The sequence below is a fragment of the Bos javanicus genome, chromosome 10 (assembly GCF_032452875.1).
Source record: "Bos javanicus breed banteng chromosome 10, ARS-OSU_banteng_1.0, whole genome shotgun sequence".
NCBI lineage: Eukaryota > Metazoa > Chordata > Mammalia > Artiodactyla > Bovidae > Bos > Bos javanicus.
The window spans coordinates 79,163,244-79,181,012 of record NC_083877.1 but is presented as its reverse complement, the minus strand read 5'-3'; the positions used below and the strand labels follow the sequence as shown (position 1 = coordinate 79,181,012).

The 17,769-nt window shown below is 44.9% G+C and overlaps 1 protein-coding gene across 2 annotated transcripts in view; it reads left to right on the top strand.

Annotated features, from left to right (window-relative positions):
- ZFYVE26 (zinc finger FYVE-type containing 26) overlaps positions 1 to 17,769 on the top strand; it is a 67,687-nt gene that overhangs the window by 29,104 nt on the left and 20,814 nt on the right. For both annotated transcript variants that reach the window (XM_061429212.1, XM_061429211.1), the window contains 9 exons: positions 579 to 1,324; positions 3,159 to 3,355; positions 7,314 to 7,418; positions 9,085 to 9,207; positions 9,595 to 9,771; positions 11,644 to 11,890; positions 12,622 to 12,720; positions 15,116 to 15,279; positions 16,309 to 16,445. In XM_061429212.1, coding sequence (XP_061285196.1) covers positions 579 to 1,324; positions 3,159 to 3,355; positions 7,314 to 7,418; positions 9,085 to 9,207; positions 9,595 to 9,771; positions 11,644 to 11,890; positions 12,622 to 12,720; positions 15,116 to 15,279; positions 16,309 to 16,445 — 1,995 coding nt within the window. The remainder of the gene's footprint in view (positions 1 to 578; positions 1,325 to 3,158; positions 3,356 to 7,313; positions 7,419 to 9,084; positions 9,208 to 9,594; positions 9,772 to 11,643; positions 11,891 to 12,621; positions 12,721 to 15,115; positions 15,280 to 16,308; positions 16,446 to 17,769) is intronic.

The window sequence follows — 17,769 nt, the reverse complement described above, 5'->3', positions numbered from 1 at the left end:
GCAAAAATCCAAAACGTTGATAACACAATTAGTTGGCTAGGCTATAGGAAAACAAACATTCTCACAGATTGCCAGCAGGATATAAATTGGTACAGCCCCTGTGGGAAAGCAGTTTGTCCATGTCCACTAAAATGACGATCCGCATTTTTGACATTTTTGGCAGTCCACATTGGGAAATTTATCCCAAAGCTTTATTATACATATGAAAAATGCTGTATGTACTAAGTCATTTTATCACAACTTTGTATGGCATAGCCATCGTCCACTAATAGGAGACTAGTTAAATTCAGGTTCCTCCAGATAATGGAATGCTGTGTAGCTATAAAAAAAAAAAAAGAATGAGGGGCCTCTCTGTAGATGGATATGGACAGATCTACCAGATGTGTTATTAAGTAAAAAAGCAAGGGGCAGGGCATTGGGTCTAATAGGCTGCCTTTTGAGTTAAAAAGAGGAGGGGATTAGGGGCAAACAGAGAGTCTGCATTTACCTCTGTTTGTTTAAACGTAAAGAAATTTGGAGATTGAGTGATGGTGCCCAGGTACTCAAGCCTTGCGTGCCCTCTGCTTCTTTCCCTCCAGGCTGGCAGCCCTCCTGGCCCAAGAGGGTCTGAGCCTGAGCGTGCCACAAGTCATTGTCAACTGCTGCTGCGAGCCCCTCACCCTCTGCTCCTCCAGGCAGAGCAAGCAGACATCAGCCCTTCTGACCCGCCTGGGCACCCTGGCCCAGCTGCACACCTCCCGCTGCCTGGATGACCTCCCACTTTCCACGCTGAGCTGCCTGAAGTCAACTGAGAACCCCACACTGGAGAGAAAGCCCCCTTCCTCCCCGAGGGACTCATCACCCCCAGCCCTCACCTCCTCTGCCTTGGCCTTTCTGAAGTCCCGCTCGAAGCTGCTGGCTACTGTTGCCTGTCTGGGGGCTTCCCGGGGGTCAAAGGTCACCAAGCCCAGCTTGTCTTGGAAGGAGCTTCGTGGCCGCAGGGAAGTGCCTCTGACAGCCGAGCAGGTAGCTCGGGAGTGTGAGCGTCTCCTGGAACAGTTCCCTGTGCTGGAGGCCTCCCTCCTGGCTGCCTGGGAACCCCTCCGAGGGTCCTCCGAGCAGGGGCAGAGTCTGGCCTCGAGTCTCTGTGGCCAGGCCAGTCTGTCCACCGTCCTCCTGGGCCCCCATTCTCCCACTGCCCTGGACGTGCTCACCGAGGCCTTCGAGGAAGCCCTGGTGGCTAGAGATTGGCGCCGGGCCCTTCAGCTCACTGATGTGTACGGACAAGATATGGACGACTTGAGCAGCATACAGGATGCAGTCTTGAGCTGTGCAGCGGCTTGTGGTGAGCAGAAAGCTGTGTCTCCCTCCTTCAGCTAGTGGTAATAACATTGAGCGTTCACCGAGTGGCTCATCATGTCTGATCCTCACAGGAACTCTAGAGAAAGGTGCCGCCATAGTCTGATGATACTGAGAGGCGAGCCAGGCCCAGAGTGTGGGAAACTGCCCAGGATAGTCAGTGGTGAAGCAGAGCTTAGAACCCAAGCCCATCAAGCTTTGGGACAGGCACTCATAACCAGTATTCTCAACCCTGCGTATCAGAATCATTGGCAAATGTTATAGACTACAAATATCTGAGCCCCATTGCCAGAGAGAAGGCAATGGCACCCCACTCCAGTACTCTTGCCTTGGAAAATCCCATGGACGGAGGAGCCTGGTAGGCTGCAGTCCATGGAGTTGCGAAGAGTCGGACACGACTGAGCGACTTCACTTTTACTTTTTACTTTCATGCATTGGAGAAGGAAATGGCAACCCACTCCAGTATTCTTGCCTGGAGAATCCCAGGGACGGGAGAGCCTAGTGGGCTGCCGTCTATGGGGCCGCACAGAGTCGGATACGACTGAAGCAACTTAGCAGCAGCAGCAGCATTTCCAGAAGCCCATGATAAGGTTCAGGCAAGTGTTTGCTTTAAAAGAGCAATCAGGAAAGTTTTTCTGTAAAGGGCTTTGTAAGCTCTACAGGCTTGGTGGCAACCTCTCGGATCTGTCATTACGGCATGAAATCAGCCATAGACCATAAATAAGTGAGTGTGGCTATCTTCTAGTAAATCTTTATAAAAACAGACCCTTTCCCTGATGGTAAAGAACTCACCTGCCAGTGTAGGAGGCACTGGTTGGATCCCTAGTCCAGGAAGATCCCACCTGCTAACAGAGCCCATGGGACCACAACTATTGAGGTGGTCAGCTGTGCTCTAGAGCCCACCACAATGAGAAGCCACAACCACACCTGTGCTCTAGAGCCCATCACAATAAGAAGCCTGCACACCGCAACTAGAAAGTTGCCCGTGCTCACTGCAACTAGAGAAAGCCTGGGCAGTGACAAAGACCCAGTGCACTCAAGAGTAAATAAATAAATGATTTTTAAAAATTATTTAAAACATACATACACAAGGGCCTGCTAGTTAACTCCTACTCTAAAAGCTCCCCAGGAGACTGACGTGTACCCAGAGGTGAGAGTGGCGACCTTCAGCCCTCCACTAGGGGGAGCAAGAGCCAGGCAGGCTGTGAGTGGGTCCTAGGCTTCTCTATGCAAAGGAGAAAATCCTTCCATGAGAAGGTAGAGAAATCCATGACCAGCTCCGAGGTCTTAATGGCTTCGAGTCTGTGTTTCAGCTCTATGATGTGGGAGTGTGAGAAAGAGAGCTTCTAAGTAAAAACAACAGTAAAAAAACAAAAAACACTTAGTTTGCCTGCAATAACTTTGAAGTCATAATGTAGGAAGCAGCATGGAAATACAGGGAAAACCAAAAGTTCTGCTGACAAGTTGAGTCTGAAACGGTGCTGTGCATGCAGCTTGCCAAACCATGGAGCTCCTCATCTGTTCTTCTGTCTTCTCTCTTTTCATTCTTTCTCCCTTTTTTCCTTTCTCCTCTCTTCTCTTCTCCTTTCTCTTCAGAAACTCCCATGACTTTGATTTCATTTGCATAAACAAGAAACAAGATACAGCATCTGTCCCCATCATAGAATTGTTCCAAGTGTAAAAACTAATTCGGGTCGGATGGATCTTCAGGACCCACCCAGCTCCTGTTTTGTAAAACTGAACGCAGCCCTTCTCTTAAGAAGTAACCTGGACTCTTGAGCTCCCGTGCCAGGCTTGCTGAACATCTTTTTGTCTTGTAGACAAAGAAGGTTGGCAGTTCCTGTTTGCTGTGAAGGATGCATGTCTGAGAAGTCAGCTAACACTGCAGTTTGTGGACCGGTGGCCCCTGGAGTGGTGCCTGGAGATCCTGGCCTACTGCCTTTCAGACACAGCTGTCCAAGATGGGCTGGAGTGTGAGCTACGGAGAAAGCTCGCAGAGCTGCAGGTGTATCAGAAGGTATACGACCTGGCATCAAGAGAAAGGAAGTAGGCTTCTTACCCTGTTACCAGCTCCAGCCTTTTCTCATGTGATAGTGGATTTTAAGAAACAAAATCTAGGCCTGGCTATTTCTCTGTGTCTAGCTTCTGTTCTTAGGTGAATATCGATAGGGTCTCTTACCTGGTTCCCATTGTATTGACTCCTATGATTTTAAATATCTGTGTGTCAGATGAGGATTAAAAATCATAACAAGATTAACACTGCAATGATGCTGTACAGTCTATAAAGCATCTTTTTTATGTGTAGGCATACCTTTCTTTTTTTTGATGCACTTCGCTTTTTTGCGTTTTGCAGATTCTACGTTCTTTACAAATTGAAGGTCTGTGGCAACCCTGTGTTGCGCGGCTCTTGGCACCATTTGTCCAATAGCGTTTACTCTCTTCATGTCTCTGTGTCACATTTTGAGAATTCTCACCGTGTTTCAAACTTTTTCATTATTATTATATTTGTTATGGTGATCTGTGATCAGTGAACTCTGATGTTGCTGTCACAAAAAGATTACACCTAGATGAAGGCTCAGATGCTAAAAAATAGCATTTCTTAGCAATAAAATATTTAAGGCATGTGCATTTTTCAGACAATGTACAATTTATTGACTACAGTACAGTGTAAACATAACTTTATTTGCACTGGGAAGCCAAACAATTCGTGTGACTCACTTTATTATAACATTCATTTTGTCGTCGTCTAGAATTGAACCCGCAGTACCCCCAAGGAATACCTGTGTATTTGAGCTTTGTGTACATTTTATGGATATGGTGTCTTTGTTGGTGATGGTCAAGAGTTTTTATAGAATTTAATCTGTCTTCTTTAAAGATTATTTTAAACTTCAGTTAAATTTCAGTGTTGCTGTTGTTCAGTCACCTAGTTGTGTCTGACTCTGTGTGACCCCATGGACTACAACACACCAGGCTCCCCTGTCTTTTAGGGAAGTTTGCTCAAATTCATGTCCATTGAGTCAGTGATGCTATCTAACCATCTCACCCTCTGCCACCCTCTTCTGTTTTTTGCCTTTAGTCTTTCACAGCATCAGGGTCTTTTCCAATGAGTTGGCTCTTCACATCAGGTGGCCAAAGTATTGGAGCTTCACCATCAGTCCTTCCAAGGAATATTCAGGGTTAATATCCTTTAGGATTGACTGATTTGATCTCCTTGCAGTTCAAGGGACTCTGAGGAGTCTTCTCCAGTACCACAATTCAAAAACATCAATTTGTTGACACTCAGCCTTCCTTATGGTCCCAATTCTCACTTCTGTACCTGGCTACTAGAAAAATCATAGCTTTGACTATACCAACTTTTGTTGGCAAAGTGATGTCTCTGCTTTTGAATACACTGTCTAGGTTTGTTATGGAGCAAGCATCTTTTAATTTCATGGCTGCAGTCACTGTCCATAGTGATTTTAGAGACTAGGAAGATAAACTCTGTCACTGCTTCCACTTTTTTCCTTTCTGTTTGCCATGAAGTGATGGGACCGGATGCTATAATCTTCGTTTTTTGAATTTTCAGTTTTAAGTCAGCTTTTTCACTCTGCTCTTTCATCTTCATCAAGAGGCTTTTTAGTTCCTTTTCACTTTCTGTCATTTAGAGTGGTATCATCTGCATATCTGAGGTTGTTGATATTTTTCCCAGCAATCTTGATTCCAGCTTGTGATTCATCCAGCTCAGCATTTTACACGATGTACTCTGCTATACCTTGTCATACTCCTTTTCCAATTTTGAACCAGTCTATTGTTTCATGTCCAATTCTAACTGTTGCTTCTTGACCCACATACAAGTTTCTTAGGAGACAGGTAAGGTGGTCTGGTATTCCCATCTCTTTAAGAATTTTGCCTTCTTTCACTTCTTTTTCTTGGGGATGGTTTTGGCCACCATCTCCTGTACAGTGTTACAAACCTCTGTACATAGTTCTTTAGGCACTCTGTCTAAGAGATCTAATCCCTTGAATCTATTTGTCACCTCCAGTGTATAATCATAAGGGATTTTACTTAGGTCATACCTGAATGACCTAGTGGTTTTCCCTACTTTCTTCAATTTAAGCCTGAATTTTGCAATAAGGAGCTCATGATCTGAGCCACAGTCAGCTCCCAGTCTTGATTTGCTAACTGTATAGAGTTTCTCCATCTTCAGCTGCCAAGAACATAATTTGATTTTGGTACTGACCGTTTGGTGATGTCCATGTGTAGAGTCATCTCTTGGGTTGTTAGGAAATGGTGTTTACTAAGACTTTGGCCACCTCATGCGAAGAGTTGACTCATTGGAAAAGACTGATGCTGGGAGGGATTGAGGGCAGGAGGAGAAGGGGACGACAGAGGATGAGATGGCTGGATGGCATCACTGACTCGATGGACGTGAGTCTCAGTGAACTCCGGGACTTGGTGATGGACAGGGAGGCCTGGCGTGCTGCGATTCATGGGGTCGCAAAGAGTCGGACACGACTGAACAACTGATCTGATCTGATCTGAAGACCAGTGTGTTCTCTTGGCAAAGCTCTGTTAGCCTTCGCCCAGGTTCATTTTGTACTCCAAGGCCAAACTTGCCTGTTCCTCCAGGTATCTTGGCCTTCCCACTTTTGCATTCCAATCCACTATGATGAAAAGGACACCTTTTTTTGGTGTTAGCTGTAGAAGGTCTTATAGAGCCGGTCAACTTCAGCTTCTTTGGTGTTAGTGGTTGGGGCTTAGACTTGGATTACTATGATATTGAGTGGTTTGCCTTGGAAACAAACCGAGATGATTCTGTCATTTTTGAAACTGCACCCAAGTACTGCATTTTGGATTCTTTTGTTGACTATGAGGGCTACTCCATTTCTTGTAAGAAATTGTTGCCCACAGTAGTAGATATAATGGTCATCTGAATTAAATTCACCCGTTCCCATCCATTTTAGTCGGCTGATTCCTAAGATGTCAGTGTTCATTCATGTCATCTCCTGCTTGATCATGTCCAATTTACCTTGCTTTAGGACCTAACATTTCAGGTTCCTGTGCAGTATTGCTGTATACAGCATTCGACTTTACTTTCATTCCCAGACACATCCACAATTGAGCGTCGTTTCCACTTTAGCCCAGCCACTTCATTCTTTCTGAATCTATTAGTAATTGCCCTCTACTCTTCCCTTGTAGCATATTGTATACCTTCTGATCTGGAGACTCATTTTCTAGTGTCATATCTTTTTGCCTTTTCATACTGTTCATGGGGTTCTCAAGGCAAAAATTTCCTCAAAGTTTGCCATTTCCTCCTTCAGTGGATCGTGTTTTATGAGAACTCTTCACTATAACAATAGCCATTTTGAAAGGGATAACTGAAAGTGACAATTTCACTTTCAGTTCAACCTTTCAAGTGAAAGGTTCTTGTGATGTATGTGTTATATTCAAGATCAAGAGGCTTAGGGAGATAGATTTACGTGATACAGCTACATAACAAGTATACATATATGCTAATCTTTCCAAGTGTACTGTTAACCAGAGTCCAGAGCCCTACCAGGGAAAGTGAAAATGGCAAGTGAAAAAGATTTTCTTTCTACTCTTCCTCAGCAATTTTCATGCTGAGCTAAAATGCTGCCTGAAGGGTGATCCCACAGAGCATTCAAGCCAGAAGAATAACCTGGATAGAGTTTTGAGATGAAGGAGCAAGGGACAAGTGACCCCAGAAGACTGAACAAGCTGCAAAGGACAGAAGCCTCTGAGAACTGTCCTACAGTTGGGGCCTCCCCACTCCAAATCTTGGCTCTCTGGTTATACTTGCCAGATCGGTTCACTCATCTCTCCAAACACTCTGTGCCATTGGTTCTCATTCCCTCTCTCTCCTGGCAAGTTTGGTACAGAGACCTGGGGATGGCCCATCCCTGGAAACTCCAAGGACTTGTTCCTGGACAGAGAAACTACAGTGTGGTTTGATAGCTTTTCTTGTCTTCCCTTAGATTCTAGGTTTGCAGTCTACCCCGGTGTGGTGTAACTGGCAGGCCCTGAGGAACTGTTGTGCTGAGGACCCATCGACTGTCATGAACCTGATTCTGGAAGCCAAGGTACCATTTTCCTGGGTACTGTTCTCCTTCCTCCTCTTTCTAGATTTGCCCCTCCTTAGCCAGTTAGGTAGACTCCTTTCCATATGTCAAGGTTCACATTTTTTTCTATAGTTACATAACACTCTTTTTTCTCTTTTTTATGCATGTGAAACTTACCAACATTCAGAGAAGTGTAAAGAATAAGGCAGTTAACGCTTTTGAACTAACACCCTTGTTTTCATACATGAAATTTCCTACACTGTCCACAGTAGGTACAAAATACATACCCAATGTGGAACTGCTGCACGAGCATCCTCACCTTTACTAAGATGTTACCACATTGTTCTGGCCCAGTTAGTCTCCCACTCACAGTCCGTATTGCTGCATCTTCTTGGCAATTTTGGCATCGTCCAGCTTTTTACTTTCTGCCAATAAGATGGTATCTCATCATTGTTTTAATTTACGTTGTCATGATTACTAATGACCTCAACTACCTTTCCACGTGTTTGTTGGACATTGAATGCTGAGTAAATTTTTTCTTTACCCTTTAAGAAGCTGATCTGTATCATAGATCAAAATGTAGATGTGTTTATTCAGGTGCTGACTCATCCAGGGAACCTTTATTGACCACTGCTAGACGATGGTGAAACTAAAGGTCATTCAACTTAGCCTTTGCCTTTGTGCCGCTCATTATTTTGGGAAGGGGGTGGGTAGGGCGAGGGTGGGGGGCAATGTGAGACATATCCCTAGGTGATTGTGATATACCAAGTGACAGAAGCAAGCCCAGACGGTGGTGGTGGCACAGGCAGGGCATCTAATGTAGCCTGAGAGACAAGGGAACATCCTGAAGAAGGTGGCCCCAGGCAGAGTTGTGGGGAGAGCCTTCCACATGCCACCATAGAACACTCAGACGTAGCTCTGAGAATTCCACCGTCTGAAACTTTAATCCAGAGTTCACAAATTGGGGGTGGGGATGCAGAGAGTAGCAAGGGTTGATATCAATGGAATCTAACACCAACGTGTTTATTTGGCCTGTGCAGTAGTGGTCTGTGGAATTTTTAGCTTTTCATATTGATTTCATTGCCAGCATTGGAAAATAGGGAGATTTTTCAATTAAAAAAAAAATGTTTTTGTAATTTATTTTTTCTGGCCGTGCCACAAAGCATGTGAGAGATAACTTAGTTCCCTGATGAGGAATTGAACCCATGTCCCCTGCAGTGAAAGTGTAGAGTCTTAACCACTGGACCACCAAGGAAGCCCTAAAAATTTTTTTTGAAAATTTTTAAACTCTGGCAGCACGGGGCCTGCACAGTCATATGGCCACAGTCAGAGCTGAGTGGGTTCTGTCTCCTTTGACAGTCCTCTCCGTCCTGCCCACTTCCTTAGTATCTTCCCGGCACCAACACCAAGTGCTTGTGGCTGTATGTCATCTGTTTCTTTTCTATAGTCGAGCTAAGAGGAAAAGGACATCTTTAGCTGCCTACTTGCACCATTTTCAGAACTTACCTTGCCAATTGTAGTCCTTTATGATCCCACTTTAATCCCACAACGAAGTTCCCATCAACACTTCCCAAGCTGTCCTGGGGCTTTGGCAGATTCAGGACTGCTGAGAAAAACCAGGCAAGCGTTGAATGAGTGACAAGGCCTGGATTTTAAATGGGTTGAAGGCATGTGTGTTTCCTTCCAGGAGTATGAGCTGTGTGAGGAGTGGGGCTGCCTCTACCCTATTCCAAGAGAACATTTAATCAACCTACATCAGAAGCATCTCCTCCACCTTCTAGAAAGAGGAGATCATGAAAAGGCTCTGCAGGTAAGCCTCCAACTCTTCCCAGTTTTCTTTGGGGAGGGATGCAAAAGTTGGTCAAATCGGATGGCTCTGTTCCTACTGGATCCCATTCAGAGCACTCACAGTCTCACATCTGCTCCTCCATAAGCTGGTTATAGTCACCCTGCCTGTAAGTGCCAACCCTACATTAGATGCCAGGTGGGCAGCTGGGTCCAAGATCCTGCTGATCTCTGGTCCTGTCAAAATCATCATTTGTGAAGCTAAGGAGTGGTGGGGGGGAAAAAATGAGTGCAGAAAAAGGGTTAATCCAAAGTGAATAAACTGAAAGGTTCTGTTCTCAAACAAAACAAGGCTGGACTAAGAGTTCTTCTACAGGCCTCACCTTTCTCCTCTACCTTCCTCCTGCAACAGCTTCTACAAAGAATTCCCGACCCCACCATGTGCCTTGAGGTCACAGAGCAGTCCCTCGACCAGCACCCTAGCTTGGCCACTTCTCACTTCTTGGCCAACTACCTCACCACCCACTTCTATGGAGAACTGACTGCTGACCGACACCGTGAAATCCAGGCACTGTACATGGGATCCAAGGTCAGGAGGGGAAGGGGCTGTTGGGAAAGCATGCTGGTCCAGCTCCCACTTCAGAACTTGCTCTTCCAGGCACCTGCCTTCCTTGACCTGTGCTATACAAAGTCTTGACCCTAATAGCCCACCATATCCCTTAGAACTTAGCGTTGCCTACTGCTCTGCCTCCAAAGTGAATTTTACAGTCCTAAGTTCTCTTTATGCTTTGCCTGACATCTGCTATATCAAGGCTTCTAAATTCTGACTATGAATTAGAATCACCTGGACTTTCTAAAAATAGCAGTAGTTGACCCACACTCTAGAGTAATTACAACTGAACTTTTTGGGACAGGACCTGCCTGCTTTCCAGAAGGATTCTGATGTGAAGACTTAAAACTGCTGCTTTAAATCCTTAAAACTACTCTGTGCTAAAGGAAAGGGGTCAATTGTCTATTGAAAGGTTGTTGTTGAATCACACGAAAACACCAGGATTCTTGGCCCCCAGAGGAGAAGAATTCAATCTGGGGCCAGAGACGAGGCTTGATCACTCAGAGCTTTTGTGTAATAAAGTTTTATTAAAGTATAAAGGAGATAGAGAAAACTTCTGACATAGGCATCAGAAGGGGGCAGAAAGAGTACCCACTTGCTAGTGTTAACAATGAAGTTATATACTCTCCAATGAATCCAAAGAATGTCTGGAGGTTGTAAAGACCTCATCACACCTACTCCCATAATTTACATTTTAAGATAACAGAAGGTTTAATCCAGAGACTGTCCTTAGGCAAGATACATTATTATATAATCCTAAGCAATGTGGAGAAAGAAAAAAACTGTGTCAGAAGGTTTAATCCAGAGACTGTCCTTAGGCAAGATACATTATTGTTATATAATCCTAAGGAATGTGGAGAAAGAAAAGTTTGTCCTTTCTTCCTCCTTGAGAATTCCAGACCCCTCTCTCCTTGGGAACCCCTAGACTCCCTATCAAACTGCCTAGGAACTGACTCTCTCACTATGCAGTGGGATAACAAGTCCTTACCCTTGATGTGTAATCTAGTAGAAGAAATTACAAGCTAATTTCAGTGGAGTAGTGTTTAGGAAAAGATAAGGCCTTCTAACTCTCTGATGATTGTGGTTGCCTATCATACTGTCCCCTGAGTATAGAACACACCGCATGAATAGAACCAGTGCTGGTAGAGCCATGAACATGACCACCAGCCTACTTGCTAAGAGTTCAACCACGTAAAATGATCCTAAAGAGGATACACCTGTTTTTCTTTTTTGGCTGTACTGTACCTGAGTGGAATCTTTGAAGACTGGCAATGATCAGAGCCAGTGAACATATTTCAAGCCCAATGATAACAACCCCTAGGAAGAATTTAGAGTCATCATTCACCTGTAGGACCCTGGAGATGCCAGGTTTAGTTCACCTTCTATTGCTTATTCTAGCAAAGCCTCAGAAGGACAGAACGGTGACTTTAAGGATCAGGAAGAAGTCAATCATGCCTGGTTGGTCTAGGCTGGGGGTTAGGAGACCAGCACCTGTGAGCCAAATCCAGTCCTCTGCCTGCTTTTATAAATCATGTTTTATTGAAACACAAGCATGTACGCTCATTTACCAGTTGAGTAGTTGCCACAAAGACCTTATGGCCTTTGTCTGAATATTTAAAGTCTGAAATATTTACTATCTGAACCTTTCCAGAGACAGTTCCCCTCATCTTGATTGCCACCTGGAGGATTTAGCTAGGAGTCCAGCCTTACTTCCTTTCTAAAAGACTCCCAGCCAGCTGGCCAAGAGCCCATTGGTCCCAGATACCCTTCCCACTTCCCCATGAGAATCTTGACTTTCTTCTGAAGTTCATATCCTGTTTCCTTCACGCTGGGGCTCTCCCCCACTCCCAGGTGCTGCTGACCCTGCCCGAGCAGCACCGGGCCAGCTACGCCCACCTGTCCTCCAGCCCCCTGCTCATGCTGGAGCAGCTGCTCATGAACATGAAGGTGGATTGGGCCGCTGTGGCCGTGCAGACTCTGCGCCAGCTGCTGGCCGGCCAGGAGATTGGCTTCACCACGGACGAGGTGGATGCGCTGCTTTCCAGATACGCGGGAAAAGCCCTGGATTTCCCATACCCTCTGCGGGAGAAACGCTCAGGTAACGGCCAGCGTGCTCAGGGGGAGTTCTATGTGGAGAAGGAAGTACTGTGCTCCATCCTTAGTTTCCATTTCTCTTCTTTTATGGTTTTGAGTTGATAGAGAATGAGAGGATACGCTTCAGGAGAGAGAGCTCTTTTGTATAGGAGAGATCTCAGTCTTGGAGGAAGTGGCAGGCTAACCTGAATGAAATGATGGTGGATAACCGCCATGTGCATAATAACATAAAGGTTCAGAAAACAGAACATGCTGAGAGTGGTGTCTGTCTAGCCTTGGTGCAATGGGCTCTTAAGTGCCATCATTTTGATTTGAGGACTATTCCCAGGGTCACATCAGATGTCACTAGTATGTGAGCTGACTCAGCCTCTAATAGAATGAAGAAAATTAAATAAATGAGGGCTAATGTTCCCAGCCAGCTTTTTTTTTTTCTTACTCCCTACCCTCCAGGACTATCACTTAAATATCTTCCACTTCCTTCTGGACATCTTTAGATTTATTCTGTAAAATCCTAGTGTCTACATCATTTATCTCACATGCCTAACATAGTTTGTTTATTGAGGCATTTGAGAAGCATGCATATGACTATCTTAGACGCCCTTCTCTCATTCTTTGCATACCTGGTAGAATCATGGGATGACAGTGAAACCATCAGGGCTTTGAACTAAATTCCTAGCAAAACAAGTAAGGTTTGTTTATGGTAGAATGATCTGTCAACACTTTCCTTCCCTGCAGACTCTGTAATTCACCTCCAGGAGATTGTCAGTCAGGCTTCAGACCTCGAGACCTTGTCTAGGTCACCATCAGCCGAGTTCTCTTCTGCTACTGCTCCTGGTAAGAATGAGTTCTGAGAGTTACCCATTTTTCAGTTCAGTCTTGCCTTACTCTGATTTTTTTATTCTTTTGCTGCTTTTTTCATTTCCAGTCACAACATTCTTATTGGTTTTGTTGATTTGTTCCAGCTTTGTATATCCCAGAAAACTCAACATATGAACGATTCTTATTATTTGCAATAGTATATCTATGAAGATTCCACAATGAATTAGCAAATACTGAACCATTGCTCCTAGGGAAAATATGCTTGTATGTGTGTGTATGCTTGTACGTACACAGACGTATATATACGTATATATAACATTTCACATACATTATAATCTCAAACTGAAGACAGTTCATCCCAGTAGATTCTATTTTCTTTATTGTACAAAAGAGAAAAAGAGGCTCAGAGTGTTAAAGTGACTTGCCTGAAGTCACCCCATCCACGAATGCATATTGAGCATTTGGGATTCAAACCCTGTCCAGCCATCCCCAGAAGTGAGCTTCTTGCACTCCCTGCTGCACTGTCCTCTGCTGGCTCCATTCTCTGGTCTGCTCTGTATAAGGAAGCAAAACATGACCTTACTCAACCGTAGATGAGAACCTGCATAATAACAAGCCTGCAACTCCAATTATTCACCACTCTATATGTGTCTACAAAAGCAATGCAAATACCGATTTTGAAGTTAAAAGTAGATTTTAACAAGTAGGCCACTTCACAAATACGGAATCTACCAATAAGGAGGATCGACTGTTCAGTTGTCATGTTCATTCTGGCCCAGTCCTGCAGGCAGTTATTTACGCCTGTCACCCACACTGGGTGCAAGGCCTTTGAAGTCTCCTGCCATTTCTCGGTCACCCCTTTTCACCACCCTTCCACTCCAGTCTCCTGACTTTTGCCCAATGGGCTGCACTCAGAAGACGCTCAGTGAGTGTTTGTTTTGCCAACAGTCAGGAGAACAGGCTCCTGGGGAGAGGTCAACAATCCCTCTTCTTTTGGGTGCTGCTAAGAGTCACTGTGTTCCCAGTTCTCTTTTTCTGTGACGTGCCAACATCATTCTGCTAGGTACCATACCATCCTTCTCCTTAGATACCATAGAGCAAAGTGGCATTTTGTGGCCCAACTTTGAGAAGGAGCCATGCTTCAGGATAATCAGCAGACCTGACAGAAGGGCTCAGGTATACAGGGATATGAGCAGCTGCACAAATCTGCATAAGGCAGCCTGAGCAGCTTTAGTGTACTTAATTTTTTCTTTATTTTTTATTATACAAAACTTCCAGTACACAAAAGTAGAGAGAATAGTGTAATGAAGTGTCACATACCTATTACTCAGTTGCAATATTTATCATCTGAGTCTGACCATTCTTGTTTCATCTGTACCCCTGTCCCTCTACTGGATTATTCTGAAATAGATCCTAGACATCATACCATTTTGTTCATAAATGAAATAGTGTCTATCTTGGGAGTTCCCTGGTGGTCTAATGGTTAGGGTTCAGGGCTTTCATAGCTATGGCTTGGGTTCAATCCCTGGTCAGCCAACTGAGATCCCACAAGCTGCATGGCATGGCCCCCCGCAAAAAAACCCCAAAAACAGTATATATCTCTGAAAGGTAAGGACATATATAAAACAAAACCATAACATCATTCTCATACCTAAAACTAAATTAATGATTCCTTATTATTATAAACTATCCAGTCAATATTCAGATTTCCCCAGTAATCTCATGAGGAGTTTTTTTAGAATTGGTATTTCTAGAATAAGGATGTAAATAATGTCCACACATGGCATTTGACTAAACTCTCTCTCAATAAGAATCTCTTTTAATCAATAGGTTTCCGTACCCTCTTTTTTCCTCTACCTCTTTTTTTATTTGTGAAGGAAACTGGTTCACTTGTCCCATAGAGCTTCCCACACTCTGGATTTTGTTGACTGTCACCCTGTGGTAATCTGGGTCTCCGTCCCCTCTGTATCCAGTACCCTGTAGATAGATCTAGAAGCTTGATTTGATTCAGGCTCAGTGTCTTTTGGCTAGTATATTTGATAGGCGGTCTTGTGCCTTCCGTCAGGAAATGCACAATGCTCTTTTTTTCTTTAAATCACCAAGTTCAGAAACGTGACGTATTTATTTATTGGGCTGTGCCAGGTCTTAGTTGTGGCATGTGGCATCCAGTTCCCTGACCAAGAACTGGACCCAGGCCCCCTGCATTGGGAGCCAAGAGTCTTAGCCACTGGCCCACCAGGGAAGTCCCACACAATGCTCTTTTGGCAATCAGCCATCGATGATCATTAATTAGAGCTGTGATATCAGGAGGCTTTGTAAAATGGTACAATTCTAATTGTCTCCTTCGTTTGTCATTTATCAGCTTGACTGTTAATCACCTTTTACTCTGACTTCTGGCTCTGACTCCCAGGTGTCTCCACTGTACATTCCCCAAGTGTGAGGGAGAGGAACTTCCCCCCGAGTCAGTTGCCACTGGAGTTTGTGCCCCCGGCTACACCCCCTGCCAGGCACCAGTGGGTCCCAGATGAGAGTGCGAGTGTCTGCATGGTCTGCCGCAGGGAGCGCTTCACCATGGTAAGTCTTATCTGTCTCCAGCTTCACCTGTAGGAGAAATGAAAGTTCTCCTTCATGAGCCTGAATTTATAGTCACCTCCTGTCCCCAAGGGAGAGGGTATGTTCAGAAGGTCTAAGGCACTGAGTTTATCTTTGACCTGACCAGGATGTATTTTCTGAGTTCAGACAGAGGGTAGACCGCCCCCACTCTTGAGTAGGCTTAAATTCTAAATCTCTGCCTTTCTTACGAAATAAATGATAAGAGGCAGAGGTATTGCAGAAGGAGTGACCACACATCAGGAAATCTTGTTTCCAGCTCTTGTGTCTTTTGCAATAAGACAGGTGACCTGGTAATGGTTTTCTGTGCTGGAGCCAGAGGACTTCAGTTCTCATTCCAGCCCTACCTCTTACTTGCAATGTGACTATTAATCTTTTCATCTCAGATGCTCACTTGTAAACTGGGGGCGATGATTATTACTTGGTTCATAAACACTATAGTAACACACGTTACCACACTGAGCACAGTACCTGACTGGCATAACAGCTCAGCCCGTGGGAAAATGACGATGGTGTAGTTTCTCTGGGTTTGTTTCCTCCTCTTCTATAAAAAAGGTGTAAAATGTCTATCAACCTCTTACGATGAAATAAGGCAGTATTTGTAAAACACTTGAAAAAAGGACAGTTTTTCATCATCATCAATACCTTGTAGAACTGTGTTCCTCATTGGCTGGGAAAGTCACTTCTTCCCCACTGCTTTTTATTCCGTCTTCACATGTTTCCTCCACAGACAGGTAGGGCTTGTCAGAAGCTCTTGCAAAACTGTCCATGGCTTGGGCATGTTTGCCCATCAACTGAGAGATTTTTAAACGTCAGTTTTGTGAAGGCAAGGATTAGTGTGTTCTTTCTCAACAGAGGCCCAAGCACCTGATAGTCTTAGCAAGTCACAGGTGGCTCATTCCAAGGATAAATGGATTGACAGGTTGCTCACAGGTCCGGCCATCTTACTTTCTCTTCCCTACTCCTCTTTCTCTTTCCAATGACACTCCTCAGTTCAACAGGCGTCATCACTGTCGCCGCTGTGGCCGGCTGGTGTGCAGTTCCTGCTCCACCAAGAAAATGGTAGTGGAAGGCTGCCGAGAGAACCCCACCCGCGTGTGTGACCAGTGCTACAGCTACTTCAACCAAGAGTGAGTATCCCACGGCGGGGCCACTGCAGCTGGTGACCAGTGCCCCCTCCCCCGGGGTCCTGACATACCTACAAGTCTCATGAGGGAGAGCATCTCAAATCTGAGCAGTTACAGAAGGTTTTCTTTCCACATTCACACTGAAATGCCATTAAGCCTGCGGTGTAATGGTCAACCTTGGTCGGAGAGACATCAGAGAGAGGATGTAGGGGTGCGTAGAAGCAGAGAGCAAGTGCATGCATGATGTTCTGAGATCAGGGCCCTGGGTTCTTTGGCCTGTCCCCTAACTGAGGCCACTGATCTTTGCTTGCCAACACCCTCACCTCTTTTCCAGCCACTCTTGCTTCAGTCAGTCTCAGCTGGACTCAAAACGACACGCTCACCTACTGAATGTTGGGGCCTCACTTACATCAGCTCTCATCGACCTTATCATTCTGGCTTGTTATCCATGACTCAGAGTCCCCACACACTTTCCTACACACAGTTCACCCAGGGACAAATCTCAGAAACTGCTCACGCCACTGGCAAAACAGGTCAAGGGATTTTTGCCGGCTCAGTGTCGCTCAGTTTTTTCCACTACTTCTAGCGGCAAAAGAGGGTAAAACTAAGTGCGTGTGGGCATATGAGCCAAAGCAGCTATCCAAAAGCCAAATTACTTTGACTTCTTTGTGTTTTATGAACAGACCTAAATCAATCTCAAACGCATGTTTGTGTTTCTTTTAACATGAACTTTTTTATCATTGTTTATCATGGTGTTTACTGACCTGATAGAAAGGAAGGTGTGCCTTGCTTATACCACAGTTTCTGTGACCCTGGCATACCACTGTCTCCCTCCCAGTGGGGGTCAGGGAAATTACCCATTTATCTTTCTGCTGAGATTTGAAATGAGCAGTCAATACGGATTCTTTCACTCAGCAATCACTCAGCAGTAATCACTTTTCCCTTGAGGAGTTCCTATTTTGGTGGGAAGATAGCCAAAACACAGAGCACAGAGCCCTTTGGTAAGTGTGGTATGGAGACACACCCAGCTTAGCTCAGTGATCAGGAGGGTTTCCTAGGGGTGTGGCACTTGGCCTAAGCCTCCCTAGAGGATGAAAAGTTGGTGATAAAATAAGTCAAAACAGAGTGTGCCCAAAAGTGGGAATAACACCTGCAAAGTCAGGGATAGGAGAAAATGTGGGTCCTTTGAAAAGTGTAAATAGGTAGGTCATGGGCTAAGGTTCTACACTCAGAGGCTGGCATCTGAGCTGGGAGGACCTAGGGAATGGCACAATGGCTTGGAGCTTGCTCTTTGGCAGCATGGGCTGGGATTGGTTGATCAGAAGGC